We start from the raw sequence: 25784 nt of genomic DNA on the forward strand, positions 1-25784 counted from the left end.
CGCTCTGAGGATCAATTTTGCTGCTACTGTCAAGCTTGGGCAGTAACCCATAATCAAAGTAGAGAAGCTCACTGATGCTCTGGAAAGCACTTGCTTAAGCTGTGTATGTGCTGAATGAATGTTAGAGTATATATTCTGAAAAGATTTTGATCTGCCAACTATTTTTACTTCAGTAGTTTTAAGGATTTTCAGTAAAAAATAGATCAAAGAGAGGTTTTCAGTAGAAGTATAAAAACCATTTCTGTATATTTCCAAGTCTTTGGCTCACGATGTCTGTTAAGACTATCAGGTCAATCTTTCCTTTTTCGATGTTCAGTGTTTACATATTGCTTTTCACATTCAAAGAAGTCTATTCACATTTTTTTCTGTGAAAAAGCATTTAACACACTTAATAGTACGAGATGCATCCTTACCTAATTACAGAATCAGTTCTGTTGTACCCTGGGATGGAAGAGGCCTTTTCTCCTGGAGATCCCAGAATCTGAAGTGTTGTATTGATGTCAACCTCAGCTGAATGTTTAATGGAATATTCCATTACTTCTGGAGGTATTAGCGGAGTCTCTCCCTGAGTATCATTAGCCAAGAGGTAGCCTTACATTAAAAAAAGAAAGAGTGATCACAACTTTCTACCCTAGGTTAACTTATGGCTTTGTGATTAAAGAATCCATAGGCTTAACTGCAGACAGTACACCAGAATCAAATGTTTATACAGACCTTGACTAACACTGCTTAATTGCATACAAGTTAATTAGAATCCTTAAAGCCATTCAGTAGGAAAAAAACTAAAGTGAGAAGAAACCAAGACTGGAAAAAAACCCCACCAATTAAAAAAAAAAAAAAAAACAATAAAAAGAGATAAGTTTTGCATCATGTAAAAGTGCTACAGTCAATACATCTTTTTGGGGGAGGGACAAAACAACATTTTGCTGTCACTTTTTTTTCTTCTTCTGCTATGTGGTAAAAAAGCCTTGTTTTACAGCTTCCCCACTGAGTCCATATCATCTGGGACTTCTGTGCTGCTAACATCTCAAATCTGTCAGGGTCCTTCAGGCCTCAAGTACATGTGCTGTAACAGTTTTCCTTGCCTAGCAACTGCAGATCAGATGAAGCATGGGTTTTCATACAATACTCTGCTATCTAGAGAATATTAATTCCAGCTTTAGTTGTAGTTTTCAATATCTGATCTCATAACCATTTGCGAGCTACAAACTCCATCTCAGTGTTACAAATACATTATATACACATTTGTATCAACATCTGAGAGCAACTAAAACACCAGATCTTCAAAAAAGTCCCACAAATATTTCATGCATTATACATTTCTCCAAGCAAACTACAGACTTAGCTGTTATTAGGTTTGCAAATATAAGTAAAATGTTGCCATCTAAAAATCAAACCCAAAGAAGCCCTAAATTCAAGAGGCTCTAAATTTAGACCAAAAAGGTTCTAAATTCCCCAAAATATAACAAAATAGCAGGTCATGGATCATCAGCACTGAGAAGGTCTAGAACTTACATGATTCTGTGTCACCACTACCCTGATCTCACGTTGGTTCCCTTATTAAGTCATGTGCACCCAGCCAACACCACCACCACCACCATGAACAAACTAATTTCTTGAATCGGTTGACTGATAACACAATTCAAAAAATCTGTAACAAAATTAGTTGCAGGAATTTCCAATGGATGTTGATGAAACCATGATGTAATCATTAGAGATAAAATTCCTGTTACTCAAGGCAGATGATAGTAAGACAAGGACTTTGCAAGTCCTGTATGTAAGATGAAATCTTTGTAAGGGATAAAATGTAGCATCAATCAAGAGTAGTTGATATACAGGGATTTTTTTTTTTTTTTCCCCCTGAGGTGTTCCAGCTGCAATAGGACTACCAGAACAAGTACTATTTAAAGCTGTTCACTAACCTGTGACTAAAATAAGCCAATGAATATCCTCATACAGGTCATCAAGCACTTTATTGTCAATTGAACCTGATGCTGGTGAGGCAAGTAACTGCTGCTGATGTCTTTGCAATTGTCCATGAAGCCTTGTCACTCGGTCTTCTAACAAACTGTGGACAAATAAAGAAGTAGCTTCAGTGCTTTTAAATTGTTTTGGCAAAGTTAAGTTTTTCTATGTGACAACTTTATTGATCTGCATAGATGATTATTTTTTTTTTGTACTTACCTTGTGAGAAGAGGTATGCAGTGTTCTGCAGCAATCCTCCCCAGCATGCCTACGCTGGCTAACTGGTCACAGAACTGGTCTCTGTCATCTTCCTGCAGCTCACTTATTTCTTCCTCTTCCCGAGAGGCCACACCATTGGCAGTCTTTGGTTATTTCAACAAAATTAGAAGCAACCAGTTAGGGTCATGCTTGTTAAATTCATCATCACCACAATTTTGTGCATTATTTTGGCTCTTTCTTGCAAGGTAATTTGCATGTATGAACAACACACTTGTACTAAATTAGGCAGAGAAGAGTTAAACCGGTGGAAAAAAAAAACCCCAAACCAACATGGGTTCATATTGTTTTAAAATCAGCATTTCATAAACTCACTACCAAAATGCCATATTCAGTTCAACAGCTAACATTTTGATAGCTCTCCGTTTTCTGGGATCTTGCATAAATCATGTAATAGGCAGTATTTTTCATGATGAATTAATGCTAGCCCTTTCATTAGAAGTTTTCCCTAACCTACTGTTTGAGGGGAAATAGTAGTTTAAAAATTGCTACTAAATTTTAAAAAGTACATTAAAAGTAAATGCTATAAACTCAGAAAAGAGCAGACTAATAGTTTTGATGATCTCAGTTGTATTTCTTGCTGATGCAGTAGTTGCGCTGTTCAATTTCTCAAAGCTTATCTTGGTTGCATTATAAAACTATTTAAATGATAATCATCTCTTATTCCTTGAAGAGATGAACTGTGATATGCAGAAACCAAGTACAAATATTAAAAGTGTTTCTTTCTTATCTCTTAATCATAAAATTTATGCAAGTAACAAAGTAAAATGCAAGAGGTGGAGAAAGCTATCAGTCTGCTTTGTTTCCATTGAAGCCCTGGAAAACTGAATCCACACACAACTCCTCATGCAAAGTGCTCTTAACTCATCTTTTCTTTATGTAACCCAGCAAATCATTCTCTTTTGGCAACTTCAAAGTTGCAGCTGTTTACTGAAGGGTGAGCCTCTGCTCTCAAAGCAGAGACTGAAAGTTCCTGTTACTGCTTTGATATAGAACAAGAAGCATTCTAAAATGCCAGCTGTGGCTTTTAAAGGTTACCCATGGGATAAATGACTTATCCCACAGAATGACATGAATCAACCTGTGTACATAAGTTATGTCAAGACTGCCTGATATGAATTCAAAGCTCTCTTGTGAAATATTTCCCTCCGTTTCGGCACTGTTATTGCCATCTGTTACATATTGAGATAGCAGAATTATGTTTTACATAGTGCTTTCCAGGATGAGGTATCTCTTGAGATCTTTGCACAGCATCAAATTAAAGAGAGATTTTATACAGTTATTGAATTGAAGCTATGCAATAACTAATTCATCCAACATTTACATCCAACTTTTTGTATAAGAATCTATTTTAGTACGATCCAGATTCCTGGCAAATAGAGTAATCATCTTTCTTTCTCAACGACTCAAAAGATACTTGATGTACTTTTAAGTTTTCTCTAGACAGTCAATGGTTCAAAAACTCAACTGGGAATTTATTTTATCCAAAAGGACCACATGATATTCCGAGGTTCTTCTACTTTGAGCACAGTCAGTCTACATTTTTTCAGATATTTAAGCATGTCTGTTATATTCTGAAGACAGTGCATGGAAGGCAACAATCATAAAAAAGGCCCCCCATTTTACTGAGAATTTTAACTAGAATTCTAATCCAGAAGAAAGGCCAGAATATTAGTCACTGTATCCATGGAAAGAATAAGATACACACTGATTTGAGTTACAGGGTTTTTTGTGGTTTGTTTGTTTGTTTTTGTTTTGAAAGTGATTTCCAACCTTCCATTCTTTTAGTTCCTCTCCAGAATGAGAGAAATGGACGGGGAAATCACAACTGAGTAACAAGTTCAGTGATTTTTTTCATTTCCAAAGTCACAAATGGCAATTCTATACAAGCTGCCTTGAGCTACATAATACATACACACCAAAAGACATGGGCTAGTTACTGTATGTTATCATCCAAAACTACTACAATGGAGGCTTACCAAATTCCTTGTGCCATCAGGAGCAGCTAGATGGCACTGAATGTAGGAATTAAAGACTTGAACAGCATGTTGGGTAAAGAAACCTTTATGGAAATGTTTGTCATCCTGGACCAAAGTAAGCCAAGATTCCAGCAACTTATCATATGCCTCCATATATACCATGTCATCTTTGTCAAGCTGCAAGAGATGAAAAAAAAAAAAAAAACCCAAATAAAAAATCTTACTACTAAATGAAACCAGAGGAACATACTTATATTATCATTATTTTACTGATGTTCTTCTACTGCTGAAACAAACAAAAAAACAAAGGATCTAAGGATAGCTAAGAAAATATCAGAATGAACTGAAGCAATGCATTGAAAAGGTCACAGCAGCTTTCATGTCTGCTAGGCTTTAAAAACCTGTCAATGTGTTTAGCTATTTCTCTTCATCTGATATTACATATAGATTTATAGGTATCCCACTATCTCTGAAATAAAGAGAGAGAAAAAACAATGATTCCAGAAGAAATTACTGCAAAATTGCAATTGTTCAAGAAACCTTATTACAGGTAGCCAGTTTTGATGATGAATCACAACTTCTCATTCTATAAACAAACAAAACCCCATTTAATTAGAACAGAATAAGCCTGCAGCTATAATTACTCAGTGCACTTCAACTGATGCCTCTCGTTTTTCATTTTTCATGTGCTTCTATAGAGTACGTAAGTTGCAAAAGGAAATAACTTCTCTGAAAAACAAAGTCTTGAGTTGCAGGCAAACTAAAAAATCCAAGCAGCAAAGTGGCTATTTCTTTTAAAAAGTATTTTTAATGTAACTAACAACTTTTTGTTTTGATGCAAGAATTGAACCTTTGTAAGTACATCCAACTTCAAAAACTGTGTGAGTGTACAGATAAACAGCCTACTAAGATGTTGTCTTCTCAAGTTTTAACCAACAGGATAGGATAGCTCACAGAAGTTACTCTGAGATAGCAGAGGTTTGTAAAATGGTTCAATGATGAAATAGAGATATTAAGGCCTTAATCATCGTCCAGACACAAGAATTTCTGACTTCCAGTGAAGTTACAAACACGGTTGCATGAACAGACAAGGAAAAGAAAACACTGGCTGGGTGACTGATTAAGAGGAAAAACTGATATCACATTGGGAGCATTCCAAGATAGCTTCACAGCATCCTTTTGTAACTGCAAAGTTGTCCTATTTCCAGAAATTAAAATATGGGACATACTGATGCAATTGTGAAAACAAAACCTGAAGACGACAAGGAGAGAGGCAAAATTGTATTCCATGCTAATGGAAGTCATAAATTTAGGAAGGACACCACAAGATGCCTTTTTAAAACTTAGTTAAAGGACATATGAATTTATAGACACTTGTTCAGTCCTAAAGTATTTTGACATGTATGTAATATATTTACATCTATAACTTTATATATATGACTTTAATAATTTTTAATAATGGAGAGCATAAACAAATAGACATGTTTTTATGAACAACAAAATACTTTTAAATATAGCCAATCCATTTATTTGAAAAGGTAATGAAGAAGTTAATGCCATAAAGAAAAATTATTTCACCACTTAGAGATATTCTCATAAGCAATCTAGGACTAATAAGTGCCTCCATTAAAAAAATGCCCAAATAGTAGAAAGATTTTATCCATATTGAACTAATCTGGTCCCAAATAAACCCTCCTAAAACATCCCAATCCTTATTTCAGATTAGCTACTGCTGGACTACCAAAGATGTCATACAGGCAAAGTGCCATGCTGTGGACTGGGAGCTGAGTCATTCTGATGGATCAAAACTCAGATCTTCAGGAGAGGCAAGATAAACCAAGCAAATTTAAAGCAAAGATGCTTAATTCCTTTTAATTTCCTCTATGGGAAATAAAAGGAAATTTGGTCCTCCTTCCTAGTTTGCTGACCCTTTAAAAAAAAGAACACTGAAAGTCTGTCAAGCAGCAACAAGCTGCAAGGAGTTGGAAGCCCAGCAGATGGGACCAAATTCAGAATGATCTTTGCTATCGCATGATATTGGAAAAAATATCATGAAACAGGAACAGGACATTAATATTAGTTTTAAGAAAAATAAGCCTTTGATATAATTTTTATTGGTATTTTCATCCAACATCCTGTTCATACTCTTCACTAATTCAGGTGGAATATTTGATTCCACTTCTGCCTAAGCATTAAGCGTTGAGCAAGGCAGAACACAGCTGTGGATGAGCATCCTCTCTCACAACCACTGCCATTAAGGGAAGAGATTGCTGGTCCACCTTGCCCCAAAAACTAACCCTCAGCACTGCTGAAGCTTACTGTCCTCCCTCCAGCACTGCAGCTGGTTGAGGCAAATGTTTCAACTTCCTTCAGCCGATCTCCCCAGCCTAAACTAGCAGGTTAATGTGAAACAGCATTCAAACATAATGCTTGGATTGTGGGGTTTTCCCTGTGGTTGAAAATCAGTATTAGATGCTTTGAAGTGGTTTGCAGATTTTGATTCAGGATCTCCATATTTTGACAGTTTTCACTGCAGGTCTTCAGCTAAGTAGATTCCTTGTGCCTGATGGGGTTTCTGCCATGTTCATGTGGTATGTTCTGCTGGCATATGAAGTAGCAGAAATATGGGGAAAAGAGTTTTACCAACCAGCTAAGCTTAAGGAGTACACCTGCCTGCATTCTGCTGCATTTTGTACTTCTGAAAAGCTCCAGGAATATTATCTGAGGATTCTACTGAGCCCAACATACATGGTATTTTATCTGTCAGAAAGCTCTTAACTACAGCACAGGAGCCCGCAGAAAGTATCACTGTGTGCATTCTGAAAGAAACTTGGGGAACACATTAGCCATGGCCAGGACGTTCCTAAGGCAAAAGATCATTTTCAGGGATGCAAAGCAGTACTTCTATAGGCACAGCATGTACTATCATTGCACCAGGCAGTGGTACAAGGTACTGTAAGCTCCTGCTGAGAGATTGTTTTAAATGGCATAAAGCTGAGCACTCTTTTTGTTAAATGTGACTGCATATTCCAGTTCTCAAGTAACAAAATGGTAACTGAGGAAACAACATCCCTTTAGATCCTTTGAATTTGAATGATAGCTACCTATGGTTTTGATGAATTATATGAAGGCTTCAGGAGCATTTCTAAATTTCCATTAGTGAATGCCAGAATATATATTCAATATTCTACTAGAAAATCTCAAAAGCACAAAAATTTTGACCAATGAAGTTTGGAAAGGAGCTTTATTTTAGATTCTAAATTTAAACACAATTTTTTTTCGATTAAGACATTAAAAAAAAAAGAAGTTTAAGTGAGCACTGGGCCAAATATAATACATTTTAACCTTGCAGAGAAGACAATCTAATGTTCTGCAATGAATACTTAATACATCTGTGCTCTCTAGTAAGGAACACATCCGTAAACTTTGTGACAAAATACTTCTATAATTAATTTCAAACTCACTCTGTCACTACACCAAATTTTCAAAACAAAGAAAATCATCCTTTCTCATGATAGTGGGGAAATACTTATTAGTATCTTGATAGTCTCATTTTAAATCTACCGCCAGTGCACATAAATAGCTGAAGTGCAAGATTATTCACCTTAATTCTTACGTAATTTTCCTTAAACTATGTGTCCTTGGTAGTTTTTATTTTTAATGCAGCTTTTAGGAGCAGAACACTTGGGCTATGCCAACTGCTCTTTAATGTTACAACCAACGTTTGAAAGAAAAAAATCCTCTTAATTCCTGTGCTAGATTTGTACGCACAATTACCATTTGAACTGTGCCAGCAATAAAGGTATCATCTGCACAGCTTAGATGTATGATGCTAACAACAGATCTTAATGGCTACACTCACTTAAAACAGAAACTCCTGACTCAGAACTCTAGGCAGCAGTTAAGTTTCAGTCTGTCCATATGTTCATGCAGTCATTTTAAACTTTCACGACTGCAGCTTGTTCATTATCTATGACAGCAAGTCAGCAATACTTCAAGACTTTAATATTTTTAATTAATCCGTTCACTTAAAAAATTAAGACGCACTTTAAAACAAAAGAAAGTCTGAAAAATGCACACCGTGTGTAATCAATTATGTGCATTACATTGTGTGAAATAAAAAGAAAATCCTCTCATATGTGATTTCAGAAATATCTAGGACAAAATCACTGAATTCACAACAGTTATTAACAAAACAGCCAAATTCTCATGTCGCTCATGCTTATCACAAATAGAAGTGAAAAAGGCTACCCACTTTTTTGAGAGCAGCTACTTACCACTTCTTCCAAGGCAGCACTTCTTCCAAAAGAACAGGTGAGGTGTGCGAGGCAGTTAACAAATGAAGAGAAAAGTTCATTTGGAATGGCCGTTAAAATATTGCGAGGAAATACAGTTATCAGATTGCTGATAATACTGGAAATTCCCACTGCTTCAGAGTCTTCTATTTCAATTCTAAAGATAGAAATAGCAGGTTTTTGCCATTAAGAAAATTGCTAAAAGGGAATTGGTTCTGTTGATACATTTTAAATCGATAAATCTATTTCATAAGAAGCATCACCTACTTTAATCTGCCCTTTTTCAATTTGAGCAATCCAACAGTAAGCACAAATTATATCCAGAAATAAGCAAGCCATACCACTTCTCCACACAGATATGCTAGAGTCCAAACTAAAGATTAAAAGATGCCATCTAAATTTAGAGAGCAGGCATACATACCCATTGATAGTATTCAGTAATCCCTCAATGAAGTGTGCCAGGTAATCAACTTGTGACCCTTCATCAGGAAAGACTGGCCCGTGCAAAGATGCCAGCTGTGCCAGGCACTGTAATGAATCTTGGGCCATATCTGTATCTTCTCTGATTTTTCGATGTACCTTTCAGGAAGTGAGGTAGTTAATAATACATGAAAACAGGGTGTTCTTATAACAGTCACATGGCTCTCAATCCAAAAGAGCACACACCAAAAAAAGCTTACTATAACTTCCACTCAGTCTGAAATGCAAGTGTTTCTGCAACTCCCTAAACCGTGGCAAACGTCAAGATTGTGACTTGCTCACACAATCTCAAGCCTTGAATTAACTCGTTGAAACTAACATTTAGATAAGGCTCACCTACATGCTGAAAACTGAACTGTCTATTGAATGTTATGTCTTAAAGAGAGAAACAGATGCCAGCCAGTCAGACATGCTGCTCCTTCTAAAAACAGCAATAATGACAGTCATCTCTATTATGCTAACTATGCCTAGGCTATAGAGTCTTGCTAAAGTTAGTCAACAAGTTCAATCAAGATTATATAGCTGCTTCTTTAGCAGAAGTAAACACTGAAGACATATACAAAAATGAATGCATCACTTCCTTGGCAACACCCTTATATTATACAAGGCCAAAAGTAATCTTCCCGCATTCGTGCAAACCGTTACGTCATTATTTCTGTTGCTGAGATTTTCTAGGCTTGAATCTTACCACTTCAGTAAACATATTCTCACATGCTTATTTTAATCAGTCAAGTATAGATTTCAAGAATTTTTTAGGCTCATGGCTATTTTTTCACAGATTTATCGAGCAAATGAAACAAACGAATATAGAGTAGCTTTTTCACCCAGAAGTGAAATTTAGCTAAATTATTTCAGCAATATTATACGAAAAAGTACAGGTAAAATGCTAACCATTTTTCTGTGGTGTTACAGTTGCAAGTTCACCCAACTCATAACTAGTTGGGTTAGCTGCACAGTTGATCCCTGAAAGATCAAACTAGCAGGAGAAACAAACCCTGCAACAGAAATACGCCTCCTAATATACGTTCCACATGAGGCTGGGATTAGAAATGAAGGCTCTCTCTCTAACACAGGAGTCCTGCCAACTTTTGCAAGGTTATTAAAATTTCTCAGATCAGATAAATGAATAAAAATTACTACAATTTACTTACATTAACTCAGACAGCAAACTACTACTGCAAGCCTCAACCATTGCAAATCAGGAATCTAAAACCAGAACTGACGGCATACTGCCCTGGCTAGCATTCATTCAAAAATATAAAATACAAGTGAGCCTTGGTTACTAGTAAGTAAAATGCAAATGTATTAAAACAAATCTGCATATTATTAAAAATATTTTTATCACAAATAAGAAATTGTAAACCAATCAAGGGAACAGATATGCAACTCTGACAAATTCATACTATTAAATGAAGAAGGGTTAACATGTAAGCCAAAAAGTTATTTGCATGTAGAGTTTCACAGCTGACGGTAGCAACTGTCTGGATAGTCTAGACAGCTGTTCAGATTGTGTGTAGCTGCTGAGAGTTCTGCCACTGATTTTTTTCACCTTTTCAAAACTACTGGATAAACTTGCAGTTTAAAAAAAAAGAAAAAAAAAAATTCCTCCTATCAAGTAAGGACATATATCCAAACACGTACTGTCAAGGAGCACTGGAAAGTTACATTTACTTTGTCTTACAACAACTTTGTCCAAGTTTTGAGCACATTTCTCCGCTTTGCAAAAGTGAAAAAAAGCCTGAGAACGCTGAATTCTCAGATCCCAAGAGATGCAACTTAAGTCAAATTGCATAGCAAATGAATTTATAAGCCAATATATATTGCTGCTGCAGTAAGTCCTAGCTGAGCCATGATTACAAACTTCTCCCCAACAGTTGTAAAAACAAAACAACACAAGCTCTATCCATTTTTAACACTGCGGGGCTTTTAAGTTACAGAAATGGAGTACTACATTCCCCTCCCAACACTGCCTCTTCCTTAGCCCTTCTAACTTAATTTACTATAACTTCTGTGGATTTCCTTTGTGCTGAGGAAAGAGATGCAGAATTCTGTATGCTTTAAGTGGCTAGAAAACTACAACTACATTACTTATTTTCAGCTGTTCTGTCGAGCAAATGCTTTAATATCAGCAAACACACACTGCTTGTTTGATCTTTTGTGAGAGCTGTTACACCTTATCTGAAAGATTCACTACACTACTACCGCTCACCGTGCCTACTTTTGTCTGATGAGTACATGCCCAGAAGTATTAAACATATAAAAGTCAACTATAAACTTTCTTCTGTTGCTAGTAATCATCAATTTCAAGCAATTAAAAGGCAAAATACAAATTCAGTACCCTCGGAAAAAGACAATAATTCTGTCTGCTTCGATAAGCAAGCTGAAGTGAACAGAATCAGTCCTACCTGATGCAAAAGGAAGAGTCCGACAAAACAGTTTTAGAACAGGAAGGAGCTGCTTTCCCTGTGGTCTGGACTATGAAAGTTGAAGAAAGAAACTTACTGTAAAGAAAAGCTCCATAACTCTGCTGTCCAGGAGGGTCTCGCGCCAGGATTCTGTTGGCTTTAGCATCACATTTTGTGAGGATTCAAACATAGCTATATAATGTCTGCCCAGTTATCTGGTGTCAAGGTCAACAATAACATTCCTACTTGGCTTTAAAAAAATCCTAGATACAACAGGATCCATTCACAAAGAATGTAATGGAAACAAACTTTAAGCCTCTTCACATACACAGCATAATTCATGCATGAGGCCAAGGAATAAAAGGTATTAAGTATTGAAAAAAAGAATGCTCCAGGAATGTTAGATAACGGTTTGATCATAATTATGAGACATACCATAGCGATACGATCACTTTGATAACCAGGGTGTCTAATGTGACACAGCGAGAAGGGAAAAAAGCAACCGCAATTAACAGGTGTTAAAATTTATGCAAAATAGGAAATAATTTTCTAAAAAATTTTCCTGGCAGCTTTTAAAAAGGCCTTACCATAGCTAAAGATAGCTCATTGAAATCTATATCCTATTTTTCTGAATAGCCAGATATGTGTCACAGAGTGCAGATATGTTAGCCCTGCCTTAATCTACATTTTCTAATCACACTGAGAAGAACAAAAGCACAAGTCAGCACAAGGCATCATCGTATTCAACACGTTTGTGAGAGACGCTCATGAAAAACGTGCACGCTGTAAAGACAAAATTTTGCTGCACTCATTTCAGCTCTCACCATGTATTTTGGCATAATTCAATTTACAAAAATCTGCAAATGTTCTAGTACAGAAAAAACAGAGACATGAGCAAAAACATTTAAACAAACAGGTTCAATTATTTGTCAGTCTGATCACACAACAGTTTTTATCAAAAATTTTTGGATGTACTTCCCTTTGTGGCACCACCCCTTTCAAGTAGTAGTTGCTAAGTTAAAGCAGTTTTACTAATGTTTTATTAGTCTTACTTAAACCCTACATTATCCTCTTTGATCCCTTTCTAACCCAACCGTCAGACTAAGTAACAGCACGTTGAGCTGCACATAATTTACTTACTGGTAATGAACGGCATTACCTTTTGTAGTGTAAGTAATCCGGTACTAAAAAACGTGTATAAGAAACTGTTTCTATGTCTAGAATAAAATAAATTTTACAATGGTATCACTCAAAACAGTAGACTGCTTAACTTATGATTTTTTTTTTTTTTAAGGGAACAATATTTAAAGCAAGCAAGTAGTTTAATATGAAAAATTGTGTCACAAAGCAGGACGCGCAATTTCAGTTTATTTATACTTGTCTTCTGAGTTCTGCCACAAAACAAAATTCCTAACGACACGGTGCAAAAGCACATTCCAAAAAAAGGGACTTTTTCCACAGTACAGTGCCAAGTGGACCTTCACCAGTGGTATGTGTCCAGGACTGTTGTCAGCATGTTATACTGCCTAAGAACAATCAGGGATTTTCACACTAGTGCAAAATAAAAGCAGTTTCACAATTTTCAAGATTATTAATCTAAGTAGAACTATACCAGATCTGCATTATTTCAGATGGGGGAAAAAACTAGAAGTCACAGAATTTTCTACTTCACTTTCATCTGAAACACTGATATAATTTAACTGATCAAATATGCTTTGGTTCTACACATACACACACACAAAAAAAAAAGGTGAAAATGTGCATGAAATTATCACATGCAAGCACCCTTTATCAGGAGTAATATTCTAAGTTAAAACTAATTTTATCTGGCAAATCAAGCTATACCTTTTCTCCTTTCCATTTAGAATGTTTTAGTCAAAATGGTATTTTAAAATTGCTTACTGACAAGAATGTCCTTTGCTGTGATTCGCCAATAAGCTACTGACTTGTACATATTATTAGAAGACAATCATAAATACATTACTAATCTGTGAAAAATTTAGTCTTTGCGAGGTTGAGTCTACAGAGGGGACCAGCTACAAAATGCTTTTCACGTGGAATGAAAGAAGCACTAGTTTGCTGTCACTATTTTAACAAGACTCATTATTTAGCAGCCTTATCCTGTTATTTTTAGTCTTGTTTCTCATGCTAACGGACTGATGACACATCTGACAATAGGAGATTTGTGGATAAAATATCTGTTCACTGAACTTTACTAATGATGACTCCTCCTATCATGGAGATCTTGCAGCCATTTTCCAGCGTGTACTACATGTATGCAAGCATTAGCAGAAACTGACTGTGGAGATGCTTACTGCCACAAAGTACTCCAGCTTATGTTGTGCCACGGTCTGGTCTTAGTAACAGCAGTCTAGTTATGCCAAACCTGAAAAAAAATGGCACTGAATTACCTTGTACATGGACGTATACAGGACAAATACACTCTTCATCATCCAAAGTTAACTTGCTTGTCAAGACTTACAAAGAAACAAAAAGTACAGAATGATCAAAACTCTTTCTTTACCTAAGCACTCAAGCTTATGATTTAGACTTACAACACAGATAAATGATAAGCATAGATTAGTCTATTATGACATCTTAGAGAGTTTGGGGGCTTTTTTCGTTTCCAGAATGAAAAACAATTGTAAACCACTTCTGGTAATAATACAAATGTTTCTAACATTCCCAGGTCTGCTGAGGAATTACTAACTTTTAATAAAATACACTTTGAATGATATGTAAATCCAGGCTAACAAACAGCTACCAGAAGCATGTCAATGTTTCACCCATTTTGCAACACTTAGGACACTGATTCCTTCCAAGACTTGAATCTTCTGCATGAATCAGGTTACTCAGTGATTGTGAACCAAACTCTATTAAAAATCATAAGAACATAATTAGATGCCTAATGTATGATAAGGTCCATATGCTGGCTATTACTGCCTAGAGAGGAAGATGAGAAGACCATAATGTTAAAGGAGATTTTCTTTTATCTTTGACTCAATTTATGCATGTAGACATTAGCTCCATGTTTGGTTTTGTGTCATGAGCTGGAGAAATAAGAGCAGTTTTTTCAAAGTTATAAATTTTTTATTAAAAAAAAAAAAAAAGTTTGAGGTTTTATGTGCTTCTTGGAGGAACATGAAAGCAACGAAAACAAAAACCAACGAATGCATCATCTTCCTCTCACTCACAGCCTCTCAGGAAGGGAATGATAGGTGAAGATGAATATCAAAATATTTAAAATATTGTCCTGAAGTAGTCATGAGGGATTAGAATATTTTACTTCAATACTTCAACAAATTCCAGTATCTGAGAATAAATCCCACAATCTTTTTCCCAAGAGAGGTAAGCCTTGTTCTTCCACAAAACAGTAAGTTTGGAACTCAAAAATCAAAGCTGAGATTTCTTCTACTAGAACCCCATTCATAAGTTTGTGCACAGAAGTCAAATCTCCCTCTGTCTCAGAGATGGATGGAAAACTCCTGGAGTGTTAAGGTTTGAATACTTTTCTTAAAAGTTATTTTAATCACTTTACTCTTTTTTAAATATTTCTGGACTTTGTGCCAGTCACAGACTTGCATTTTAAAGATAAAAAAACTGCATTAGAAAGGTACCAGCCCTCCATTGTTATATCAAAACTGATTTTATTTGGATTTTTAAGACCTCCTCTGGCTTTCTAGCTAGTGAGCCAAGCACATGGGATGAGTCTAAGGAGCAACTGCCTAAAACTGCTGCAGAGGCTTGCTGCCCCCTATGGAGAAATCCTCCACAGACCTTTCCATACCTCACACTCTCGGTAAATACATCCAGCAACCAGGACAAAGAACACATGCTTAAATATTATTAAAGACAAGTATTCCTAACAGTCACGAGAATGAAACAATACTTTGTGTTGGAGACACTGGACTCAGATTGCAGGAACAGGAGTAGGAAGTGCAGGAACACCCAAGCTAATTTTAAACCTGGCCAATTCCAGAGTCATGCCAGTTCCAAGGTTATGACCACCCATGTGGATTCTGCAGTTCTTGGTACATTCTGCTGCTATAGTTATGCAGCTTATGATATGCAAGCTGTTCACTTCCAGCCTAACTGGCACTTAAAGCACCCATGCACAAGGGCTGCCACACAGATGTGGCCCAGGAGTCACACCTTTCCCCCACGCACCAGCTACCAGCCACGGCGCTGTAACCATCACTGCAAAACTGGAAATTTAAAAACCACTGGGGCAAGAAAGCAGAGTATCAACTCCCCTTCACAAGAAGTGTGTTTCCTGGTCTCTTTTCCTCTTCTAATATTAATGATGTTAAGATGTTCCTACATTGCAAACTGATTAGAGAATTCATTCAAGAAAACATAAATGATGAAAGATTAATTGTTAAAAAGTTGAACATCAGTACAAATATGTTTAGTGCAATTATGACAGAATTCAGGGAATCTTCCAATCTTCTTGAGTTTGCCCAAAATTGCTAGAAAGGACTGACAAGAAAACACATAGTGTCCTAGAAATAATTTCTAAAAATCAGGGATTTCCAAGCCAGGTCAGATTTCACTTAAAAGCGGTAGGTGATTAAGTCTGATAAAAGTAAAATGCAACTCTCTTAAATACAGCTGTTTCAATTACATTGAGTTTTGCTCTATATCCCAAACAATAGACAGGAGAGTGTCCAAATGCTTCATTTTTCAGATAAGAACAGACTGTGTCAGTAAATTCAGGATAATTCTAGGCTGCTAAGGAACACAAGGCCTATGGAAAGCAGCTGAAGAAATCTATGTTGTCACTCCTTGGTACAGGTAGAATTATTTCTACCTGTAGCTGTGCAACAAATCCAACCAGGGGCTAAAACCTGCTTAAAAAAAACCCCACCATATTTTCAGCCAGGTGGTTCCCTGCTCAGAATCATGCTCTTGGGATATGATAAGGCAGGATGCTTTTTCAGCAGCAATGCCAACTGGAACCATTCCTCAAAACCAACCTTGAGTTTTCTGTGTGGTTTTCATGCACTTCCATTATCCACAACAGATGCTACCAATCTGGGTTGGACTGAGTTCAAATCTTAAAAGTCTGCAGAACTGTATGGTTCACAGAACCTCTGAGACAGGTGTCTCATTCTGGCTCGAGGTTTAAAAGACATTTTCAAAACAGAGATATGAAGAGCTGTCTTCCTTTAACTGTGTGGCCAAGGAACACAAAAATGTTCAGATCAGACAAAAGCTTCAGTCAGCTCATACAACTGGCACCAACAATTCCAATGGAACAGCAATGATGTGTATTAGTAGAATTCAAACCACTAAGTCTACATAATCTGCATTTTAAATCCCCTGTTCTACATGCACTTGAAAATTTGCCTGCTTGCCTCCGAGCAAGTGCAGGCACTAAACCCAAAACAAGAACTAAAGCTCAAGTATCTCTTTGTTCATGTATTGTAATCCATACATTGAAGAATAAGGGATAAGTACTTCTATGACAGCTCCTAATGACAGATAATAAGACACCTTTCTGTAGATGGGAGACAGCTGCACACAATTCTTATGCTCTGTTAAAGAACTTCTACATTTGAGGACATTCAGCCAAAGTGCATTAGAATATGGCTGCCAGGAACAGAAAAAATGCCAAAGTCAATGAGAGAAACATCTCTGGAAGTAAAATGATAGAAATTATAATTACATCCTGACTTCACAGGACCTGTATGTCTATGCCAAGGTGTATTAAAGCCCAACAACATTCAGTTTCTTAACTGGAGACTTTGGATACTTGCAATGTACTAGAAATCAGATTCTTGAAGGAACTTTTGTAAAGGAGAGGGCTGTATTTTTTAGTACTGATCAACTGTACTTCCTTAATTGGTTGAAACATTCTTTTAAGAAAAGATAAATCTAGTTCCATCTGAGTAAATAACATTTAACAATACTATAACACCACTCAAAAAAGAAACTGTGCAGAAGCCAACATGCCACAAGATACTATCTCTGAAGCCTCCACAAACACCGGGTAAACTAATATCTCAAGGTGGCAGATAAAAATAACAATAGATGATTGCTGGAAAATGAAACGGGAGAAACTGGACATGACTGAAGGGTGGCTTCCTAGGTCACTGTGCTGTGTCCTTCCTACTGCAGGCACAATGAAAAATAATGAGTGCCAGTTTGAAATTAGGTAGGTTCCAGAGTTTCTTCCTTTGTTGCTCCAATGAGGTGCGTATTCCAGAATACATCTTTCATGGTAACAATTGACAATGCAGACTTAATACAACTTTTCTTACAGTTGGTGGCAACACAGTCTAAAACTGCATTTAACAACGCAACACTTATAAAGTTGTCCTATAACAGCACAGAACTCCTGAGAAGTGGTATGTTTTGATTCAATTCTAACAATCTGAGGATTTGAATAATGTGTCACTTTGCAATAGCCACCATATAGTAAATGCACATTTATGCTACTTCCCTTTTTTGGAGTTACAAGAATCTTGCTAAATATTACATAAATACACTGCAGATTATTGTGATGCTGCAGGGAATACCAAGAATCAATACTATCTTGCCAGGGGAAATACCAACTAAAGGAAAAAAGATATATCTGAGAATACAAAGGATCATTTTACTCCATGCTTCCAGTATTAAATTTATGCCCGTTGCTGTCAAGATTTGGAAAGAGGACAACAAAAGGACTCTAACCAACCCATCAACACAGCAATTCTTACATTCTTATGTAATATGCTATCTATTTAGAAACTAGCCAAGCTAAGTTTCACTGCCCATGAGCTAACAATCAACAGTTAAAGAGGTCATCTTAACAAAAAGAGATATATGCCATAATACAATCAATGTGGCACTGTAAACTCCAAGAGTTACTGAATTTTTGGCAGCTAAGACCAACTTTTCTCAAGGATGACTGAAGATGTTCCAACTTCCTTGAAAACAGGTTGATGCATAAATAAAGACCCAAGCTGGTGCTGTAATTCTTAGCAAAATGAAACATCCAATGGTAGAAAACAAAAAGATAGTATCAGGTGGATCAGAAAGTACAAAAATATTTGAAATCGATCCATTAAGAGCACTTAGGTCCATCCAATCTCCAGAAATAGTCAGAACTTGTTTAACAGCTGTAGTATCTAAAGTAGGCCAAATAGCAGAAACTATTATTAACCTTAAGCAGTAGTATGGCTTGCTTAGGTATTACTAGTAACATTTATATACTAGCACCTAAATCACTTCATATTATATAGATGTATAAAGGAAAGCTGGAATTCCAAGGCTCCACATCTGGCATGCATCCATCTATCTCTCTATCTGGCTCCACCAGTGCAAACCTTAGCCAAGGACAAAGAGCTCGTGAAGAACTATAGCCCTCACTTCTGAACTATACCAAGATCCCAGACACACCAACAGGTTAGCAGTGATTAGGAGCAGCCCTGCAGAGAAGGAGTTAGGGGTGATGGCTGATGAAAAAACTCAACATGAGCCAACCATGTGCACTTACAGCCCAGAAAGACAACTGCATCCTGGGCTGCATCAGAAGGTTGAAGGAGGAGATTTCTTCCTCTACTATGCTCTTGTGAGACCCCTCCCTGGAGTTCTGACTACAGTTCTGGTCTCCCCAACATAAGGACATGGAATTGATGGAGAAAGTCCAGAGGAGGCCACGTAGTTGACAACAGACTGAAGCACCTGCTCTATAAAGACAATCTGAGAAGGTTGGGGCTCCAGAGCCCACAGAGAGAAGGTTGTGTGGAAAGTTGCTAGGAGCAACCCTCCAGTGTCTGAAGGGGGCCTGCAGGGAAGGTGGAGAGGGATTCCTTCTCAGGAACTGCAGCGATATGAGACACAGAGTAATGGGCACAGACTGAGGGGAAATTAAGGTTAGATAGTACGAAGAAATTCCTTCCTGTGAGGATGGTGAGGCACTGGAACAGGCTGACCAGAGAGGCTGTGGATGCCCTAAACCTGGAAGTGTTCAAGGCCAGGTTGGATGGCAGCCTGGTCCAGTGGGAGGCGTCCCTGCCCATGGCAGGGGGTTTGGAAATCAATAAGGTCCTTTCCAACCCCTTAACATTCTGTGATTCTGTATTTAGGACTACATCGAAGGTTTGTGCAGAGCCACACTAAAATTCAGAGGGAACCACCTCTGCACAATACAAGAGCATTTCCTTTCTATTTGAAATCCCAAATCCACTTCCAAAGACTTTTATAAGGTGCAATAATTTGACTACAGTCTCCATTTTATAGGCACATACGCTAAATTCCTCCCCGAACCCCTGCCAAATCACTTCAGGGACAAATAGAAGTGGGATATTTACTTTTAATCCATGGAACCTTTTTTAAAGCCAATATAACTGGCATTCTGCTTTACAGATGTGAACCAAGGAATATCCAGTTTCAAATAAATTTACTTTTGCTGCCTGCTGCATAATGAACAGACTAAAAGAAAACAAAAACACACAGGTATCACCTTCTGACTGTCACACGAGGAAAGCAAATGAAATCGTTCACAGTGGATTTGAAAGCAACATCAAGATTCCTGCAGTATGTATAGCTTGGTAGCAATTTCAGAAGTTTTAAGAAAAAAGCTTATAAACCAGCTTAGAAATTTGGCTCTTGGATAGTTTGCTGAGTTTTTTTAAGGCAGTCTGGCTATTAGAAAGGTACTATAATGATTTACTACACATGCTGTCTAAAACCTCTATTAAATACAGAGTGTGATTGGGTATTTCTACAATATTTGTCTAGCCTCTTTTTTGGACTGAACGTATTTATATTCTTTTTTTCTTCTCTCCTTTACCAAGAGCCTTTCTCTTTCTGATTCCCATTTCCTCCTCTACTTTCCAACTCCACCTTTTTCTGGATTAATGATCAGATATCACAAAAATATCAAAATGAAAGAAATAGCACCTGTGTAAAAGAAGTTGACTTTTCTTTTCTCAGCTACCAAACACTTTTTCAGGCTGAAGAGATTCCATGTTCTAGTATATACCATGTTCTTTCATGGGGAGCTGGTTCATCTGCATGCATATTCCTACAAAATGGGGCATTTGCCTTTCTCTACCTCCTCTCTGAGGGAGAAAAGCAGAACAGATCAGATCTCTGCATAAAAATTGAACAGGGCTTAGACTCTTCACCATATGGTTCTACACTGAAGTAGCATATTGCACATTTTCTGTTCCCTGCACCAACCAGACAGACCATAAACCTGTAAAAGGTGGGTGCTCTGTATGCTTTCCCTTTTATGTAAAATAGTTTTAAACTTTAATGAAGACAAACAGCAGTTTCTGTATGTGAGCATCTCTTAGCAAGCATGGTGGAGACAAAAAGCACTAACAGAAGAAAACATAAATCAAGGTCTAAACACAAAGCTTCTAAGGTTTTTGTTTTACTCTCCTTGCAAAGACTTTACTCCTCACGCAAGAAGTAACCCAAGTCAAGGGAAACAAAGGGCCTGGCGTGAAAAGGATATAATTTGGAGGAAGGAAGTTCCAGCTTAAGACCTGATTGGCTAGTGCAAGATAACGCTGAAACACTGAAGACATCTGAGCATTGAGGTTTTCACGTCTGCTGAATTCCTGAAGTACCTCTACCGTGAGCATGAAGATCTGCCGCAGATCGTCCTCCTACAGTCAGGACGAACACAATACATTCAGTATCTCAGTCATTAATGAAATGCTGATCAACAAGAAATACTTTTCCAGAGAGAAGAAAAATTTCCAGTTTCACCCTATTTTCATTAAAATACAGGAAATACTCTGAAATTGCCAGTGAGAACCCCCCCTTTAGTCAGAATTGATTACATTTCCAAAGACTATGAAAAAAATTCTCACATAAATACTGGTTGTTAAAAGATAAAAAACCAGTATGTTTTTAATAAGTGGTGGAGAAAAGAGTTGGTCTTTGGCATGAAAAAAAGTTGGTAAGCTCTTCCACAACAGTCGGTTTAAAGCAATGCCTTCACATAAACATTTCTGACTGGCCAAACAATACATCTGAGACAACCAGGCTACACCATCTGCAATAATATTTTTAAATACATACATAGCTCTCCTTGGCTTTAAACCAAAGCTATATTTAAGACTATCATTGTTCCACAGAGTATTCGTTTTGTTTGCAATTGGTAGCCAAGGAATTAAAGAGTCCGATGGCATAAAGATCTGTAGCTCTATATTCATAAAACGGGCACAAAGGGGTCGCACCCTTTTGATACAAGTTTCTAAAAAATACGTTATCAATTTTCCTGAAGTAGCCAGTATCTGCATTATTTGCAGTATTTCCCCTATTAAATGCTTTTAGGCACACAGTGTACCTGATTGCATCTGGCACAACAAAGTATTTTTGCTTCTCAATGTTTAAATTTTAGAAAGAGAGGTAGCATATGTCAATACAGAACTAGTTTACCTGAAATATACGTTTACAGTTACCATGGAACTCCATGCTTAGTCCAATGTTGCTGGTTTTACTTGAACTTGAGAACTCGCTCAACAACGCCGTTAGAATGGAACAGGCCAATGTTTGCTATAAAAAAAATAAGGGGGAATAATATAACTAAAAGATGTCCAATAATGCAATAGCACCTACAGCGTCCTTTTTTTATTAGCATTTTTAATACAACTACTACTTCAGTTCCTTCTAACACAAACTAGAACAAGTCAAACTTTCAGGAAAATAGATCTTTGGATGAACTGTTTCTAGAATCACCAGGGCTCCATCCTTAAAAAAGAAATTTGAGCATTCGAGCAATATAAAAGCTGGCATTTGTGTGATCATTATTACAAATGAAACCAACTTATTTGCAAACCATTTCCTAGCCTTGCCATTTACTTTGTCTCCCTGTGCACAGGCCTTTACATTAGTTTCAGGGAAGATTCCCTGTCCACTTATCTCTATTGAAATAGTGAGTGTTCAGGTCACTCTGAAATTTGTTTTGCCCCTTCTTCGCATTTGCTACACTTACCATGTTGGTATTTGATGGTGATTAACTTTATAGCACCAAAAGTGATACAAGTTTGTCAAAAATAACACCTGCAATAACACAGTCTACTACATCTTTTCCCCTCTCCCCACATTGGGAAAAAAAAAAAAAAAAGAGAAGAATTCACAGAAAGCTTGAAATGTCTTGGACACCTCCCTCCAAAGCAGCACATCAACAAGCCTCAGAAACAACCCTTAAAACTACTCTATTAAAATTATGTCTCAGAAGTTATATAAAAATTGGTGAGAAAAAGGCATGTTAATTTTAGAGAGACAGATTCACAAAGACTAAAGGTTTAAGTATCTTCTTAATTCTCAAAATTTAAGATAAGGTAAATTAAATGCATATCTAAAACATTTAAAAGCCAACTTCCTGTATGAAACACATGGCTCCAGCCTTTGTTGCTGTTTTTGAAATACAAAAAAAAGCTTTTTTTCCTGATGCCAAAGTCCAGAAATCACCATCACCAGTTTAAATATCTTTTAACTGATCCTTGCACACAAAGGGGAGCAAGTATTGCACAGTGGAGTTGCAAGCAGTAATTCAGACTTGTGCCGTACACCACCGTAACAAGCACAATAGAAAGCGTATACCGCTGAAATGAAAGGACTTTTTGTTCAAGAGATGTTCTTTACAAAAAGCTCCAAAATTACTGGCTATCCTCCCAGACTGTTTGGAGCCAAGGTGCCAGGGATGGACAGAGGGATAGGAATTGTTAAAGGGTCATGCATGCCAGCAAGTGTCCAGGGGTTAAACAGAAATATGCACACTACCTCTGAACACCCGAAAGATTAAAGTGGAGATGATACTATTTATGCAAGCTCATACAACAGCTGAGACCAGTGCCATCCACCCACCAACTGCAACATCTTTGTTCAGAAATGCCTCTGAAGTCAGTACCTTGACCCCCCCAGACAACTAGTTATCTTAGTCAGTAAACACTAAATTAACATTCTTACTTGCTAAAAAAAGTTCCAGACAGATCAAACATAGTGGCTTTGTAATAACACACACAGGTTTTCTCTTCCACTATGCAATAAAGCTGCATAAGTACAGCAGACCTGCATATTGCTGATCAGTTGCTAAGTAAAAGCTTTCCCATTTTAAAGAAATCATTTATTTCAAGTGGACTATTTCTCATGTACATTCCGCTCTGTCAAACAACACATATTATGAAAGAAACATTTAACCAGTGAAAACTAGCATCACAATTTAAACTACTCCAGTAAAAGCATAACTTTGTCACTTCTATACTAGAAATATTTCTAATTCACTCAAATATTTCACTATTATATTTCCAAATTTCTGCGCAAGGTATTCACACAATAAATATTTTTTTAGTTAAAGGAAATACAGATTTGATCTAATATTAAAAAAAACCAAACCAGTATATACTAGTATTCAGTATTAAATCCAACATTAAAAGTTCCATATGAAAAGAATTAACCTGGGTAAAAAAATCCAAACAAACAACTAAGAAAAACCCCTCAAGTCTGACTTTAGAACAATGCTTCAGATCAGAATACAAGTAAAGTTATCTCACATGACTCTTTAAATAGTTTAAAATACAAGTTTTAATTTGATGCTTAAAAATTTCTGACTCACTCACATTTTTCAGCTCAAAGCAGCCACGACATAAGGACATCACGAGCTGCAATGACAAATCTGTACACTTGGATGCTCTGTAGCATACCCTGATGACCAAGTGGCCTCAGTGGCTCCAGTAATACAACAACCAGGCTAAAACTACACAGCTTCTGCTTTAGCATGCTAAGATCTTGACACCAAGCCACCATCCAGACCACCAAAGAACGAGCAGGGCACGGAGGCAGACTACCCACCATTTGCAGTTGGTTGCCAATTACTGGAAAATCAATCACCAAGTTCAAATGGGCAGGAACAATAGGAAGCGTTTGTTCCCACTGTGATTATAAATACTTGATATTAGCTGAAATAACACCTTCCTTTTTCTCCAGTTTGTTTATATGTATATAATAATTTATCCTTTCTCTTTGCAGAGTAATGCATTACTGCATGGTAAAAAGCATGTTACAGATTTTTTGTGAGCTTTTCTCCTGATTTCAAGGAGAAATTTAAAAGGAAGGTTAAATTTTATGACTGATGGTAAAGACGTAAAGTGTAAAGAGCCATGGGTACAGGTGGGCTGACTGAATCTCCTAAGAGCCCAGTAAAGCAGCTTGAACAGTGACCTATCCCTCTGATTTCAATGAGAGCTATTTCAGATAGTTCTGGGACATCAGGACCTGCTTTGAGCATGACAGGAGAAGAATGATGTTACTAGATTTACACACCTTACTCCATCCGGCAGGCTAGCTCACAGCAAATACCAGGGCATTCCCTCTGCTCTACTCCCTCCCACTGAATTCCCAGCGTCCCATCAACTTCCTTAACTTGGTATTTCAATACATGGGGTGCAAACCCCGCCCCATTCCCTCATCATCCCAAGGGCCTCATGTGCAGTATTTGCACATCCCTACGCTTCTTTTGCCATCTGCGCCTGCACCTACCCCTTGCACACGTAAGGAATGTAAGCACTTCCATATAGCCAGGTCACCAGGGCAGGAGAAGACCAGGAGAATTACTGGTCTTCTCCTGGTAAATCTAAAACTTACTGCAACAACAGGCTGAAGTGAGATGGCTTGAGACTGGTTTCCCAAAAGGCAGGTGCCAGCCTCCCATGAGTTTAGCTTTCAGACAAGAGCAGAGGAAAAGATCAAGACTGTAGCCTGTCCTTGCAATGTCTAGTATTTAAACAGAGTGTTGCAAAACCACCACTGCTTCCCAGAACTGCCATAAGGCTATAGGAATTTATACAAACTGCTGTGCACAGCTGTAAGGTGGCTATTTTTATAAGTATTAACAAATTATTAGCTTAAAAGAATAATTCCCCTGCCATCTATTTCCTGAATAGACTTCAGAAACTCTGTAAATTTTCAGAACTCAAGTAAAGGTTACTAAAAATAAAATTTTATTTTCATAAATTAATTTTACTGACGGTAATTACATTTCTTTAAATATACAGATATATTTGGTATGAAGACACTAAGCACCTCAACACAAATATTATCAGAAGAAAGATTTCAAAAATCTGAAAACAAACTATTTCAGAAAGCAATACTAGTATGCTATATGAACTAAAATTTCTTCCTCTTATGTGTAAGAAAACTGAATCCACCTAACAAATATAAAATTCTAGGGTGGAGGGTTCTGGGGGTTTTTGTGTTTTGCTTTTTTTGTTGTTGTTGTTTGGTTGGTTTGTTCTTTTTTTTCTGGTTGGGGTTTTTTGGTTCTTTTTTAAAGGGTTTTTTTAAAAGGTTTTTGCCACACCACAGAAGAGATTAACAATGCAAGTTAGTAATACCACACTGTAATAAGTAGAAAATGCACGTGACTCTGGGCATTATAT

At 37.0% G+C, this 25784-nt stretch overlaps 1 protein-coding gene across 2 annotated transcripts in view; it reads right to left on the reverse strand.

Annotated features, from left to right (window-relative positions):
- XPO4 (exportin 4) overlaps positions 1-25784 on the reverse strand; it is a 74097-nt gene that overhangs the window by 15307 nt on the left and 33006 nt on the right. For both annotated transcript variants that reach the window (XM_040054928.2, XM_040054927.1), the window contains exons 5-13: positions 21784-21900; positions 20852-21005; positions 11498-11610; positions 8937-9094; positions 8498-8672; positions 4221-4397; positions 2185-2327; positions 1923-2068; positions 414-591 (exon numbers count right to left, since the gene is read on the reverse strand). In XM_040054928.2, the coding sequence (XP_039910862.1) occupies positions 414-591; positions 1923-2068; positions 2185-2327; positions 4221-4397; positions 8498-8672; positions 8937-9094; positions 11498-11610; positions 20852-21005; positions 21784-21900 (1361 nt within the window). The remainder of the gene's footprint in view (positions 1-413; positions 592-1922; positions 2069-2184; positions 2328-4220; positions 4398-8497; positions 8673-8936; positions 9095-11497; positions 11611-20851; positions 21006-21783; positions 21901-25784) is intronic.

This window comes from Hirundo rustica, chromosome 2 (genome assembly GCF_015227805.2).
Source record: "Hirundo rustica isolate bHirRus1 chromosome 2, bHirRus1.pri.v3, whole genome shotgun sequence".
NCBI classification, from domain to species: Eukaryota; Metazoa; Chordata; class Aves; order Passeriformes; family Hirundinidae; genus Hirundo; species Hirundo rustica.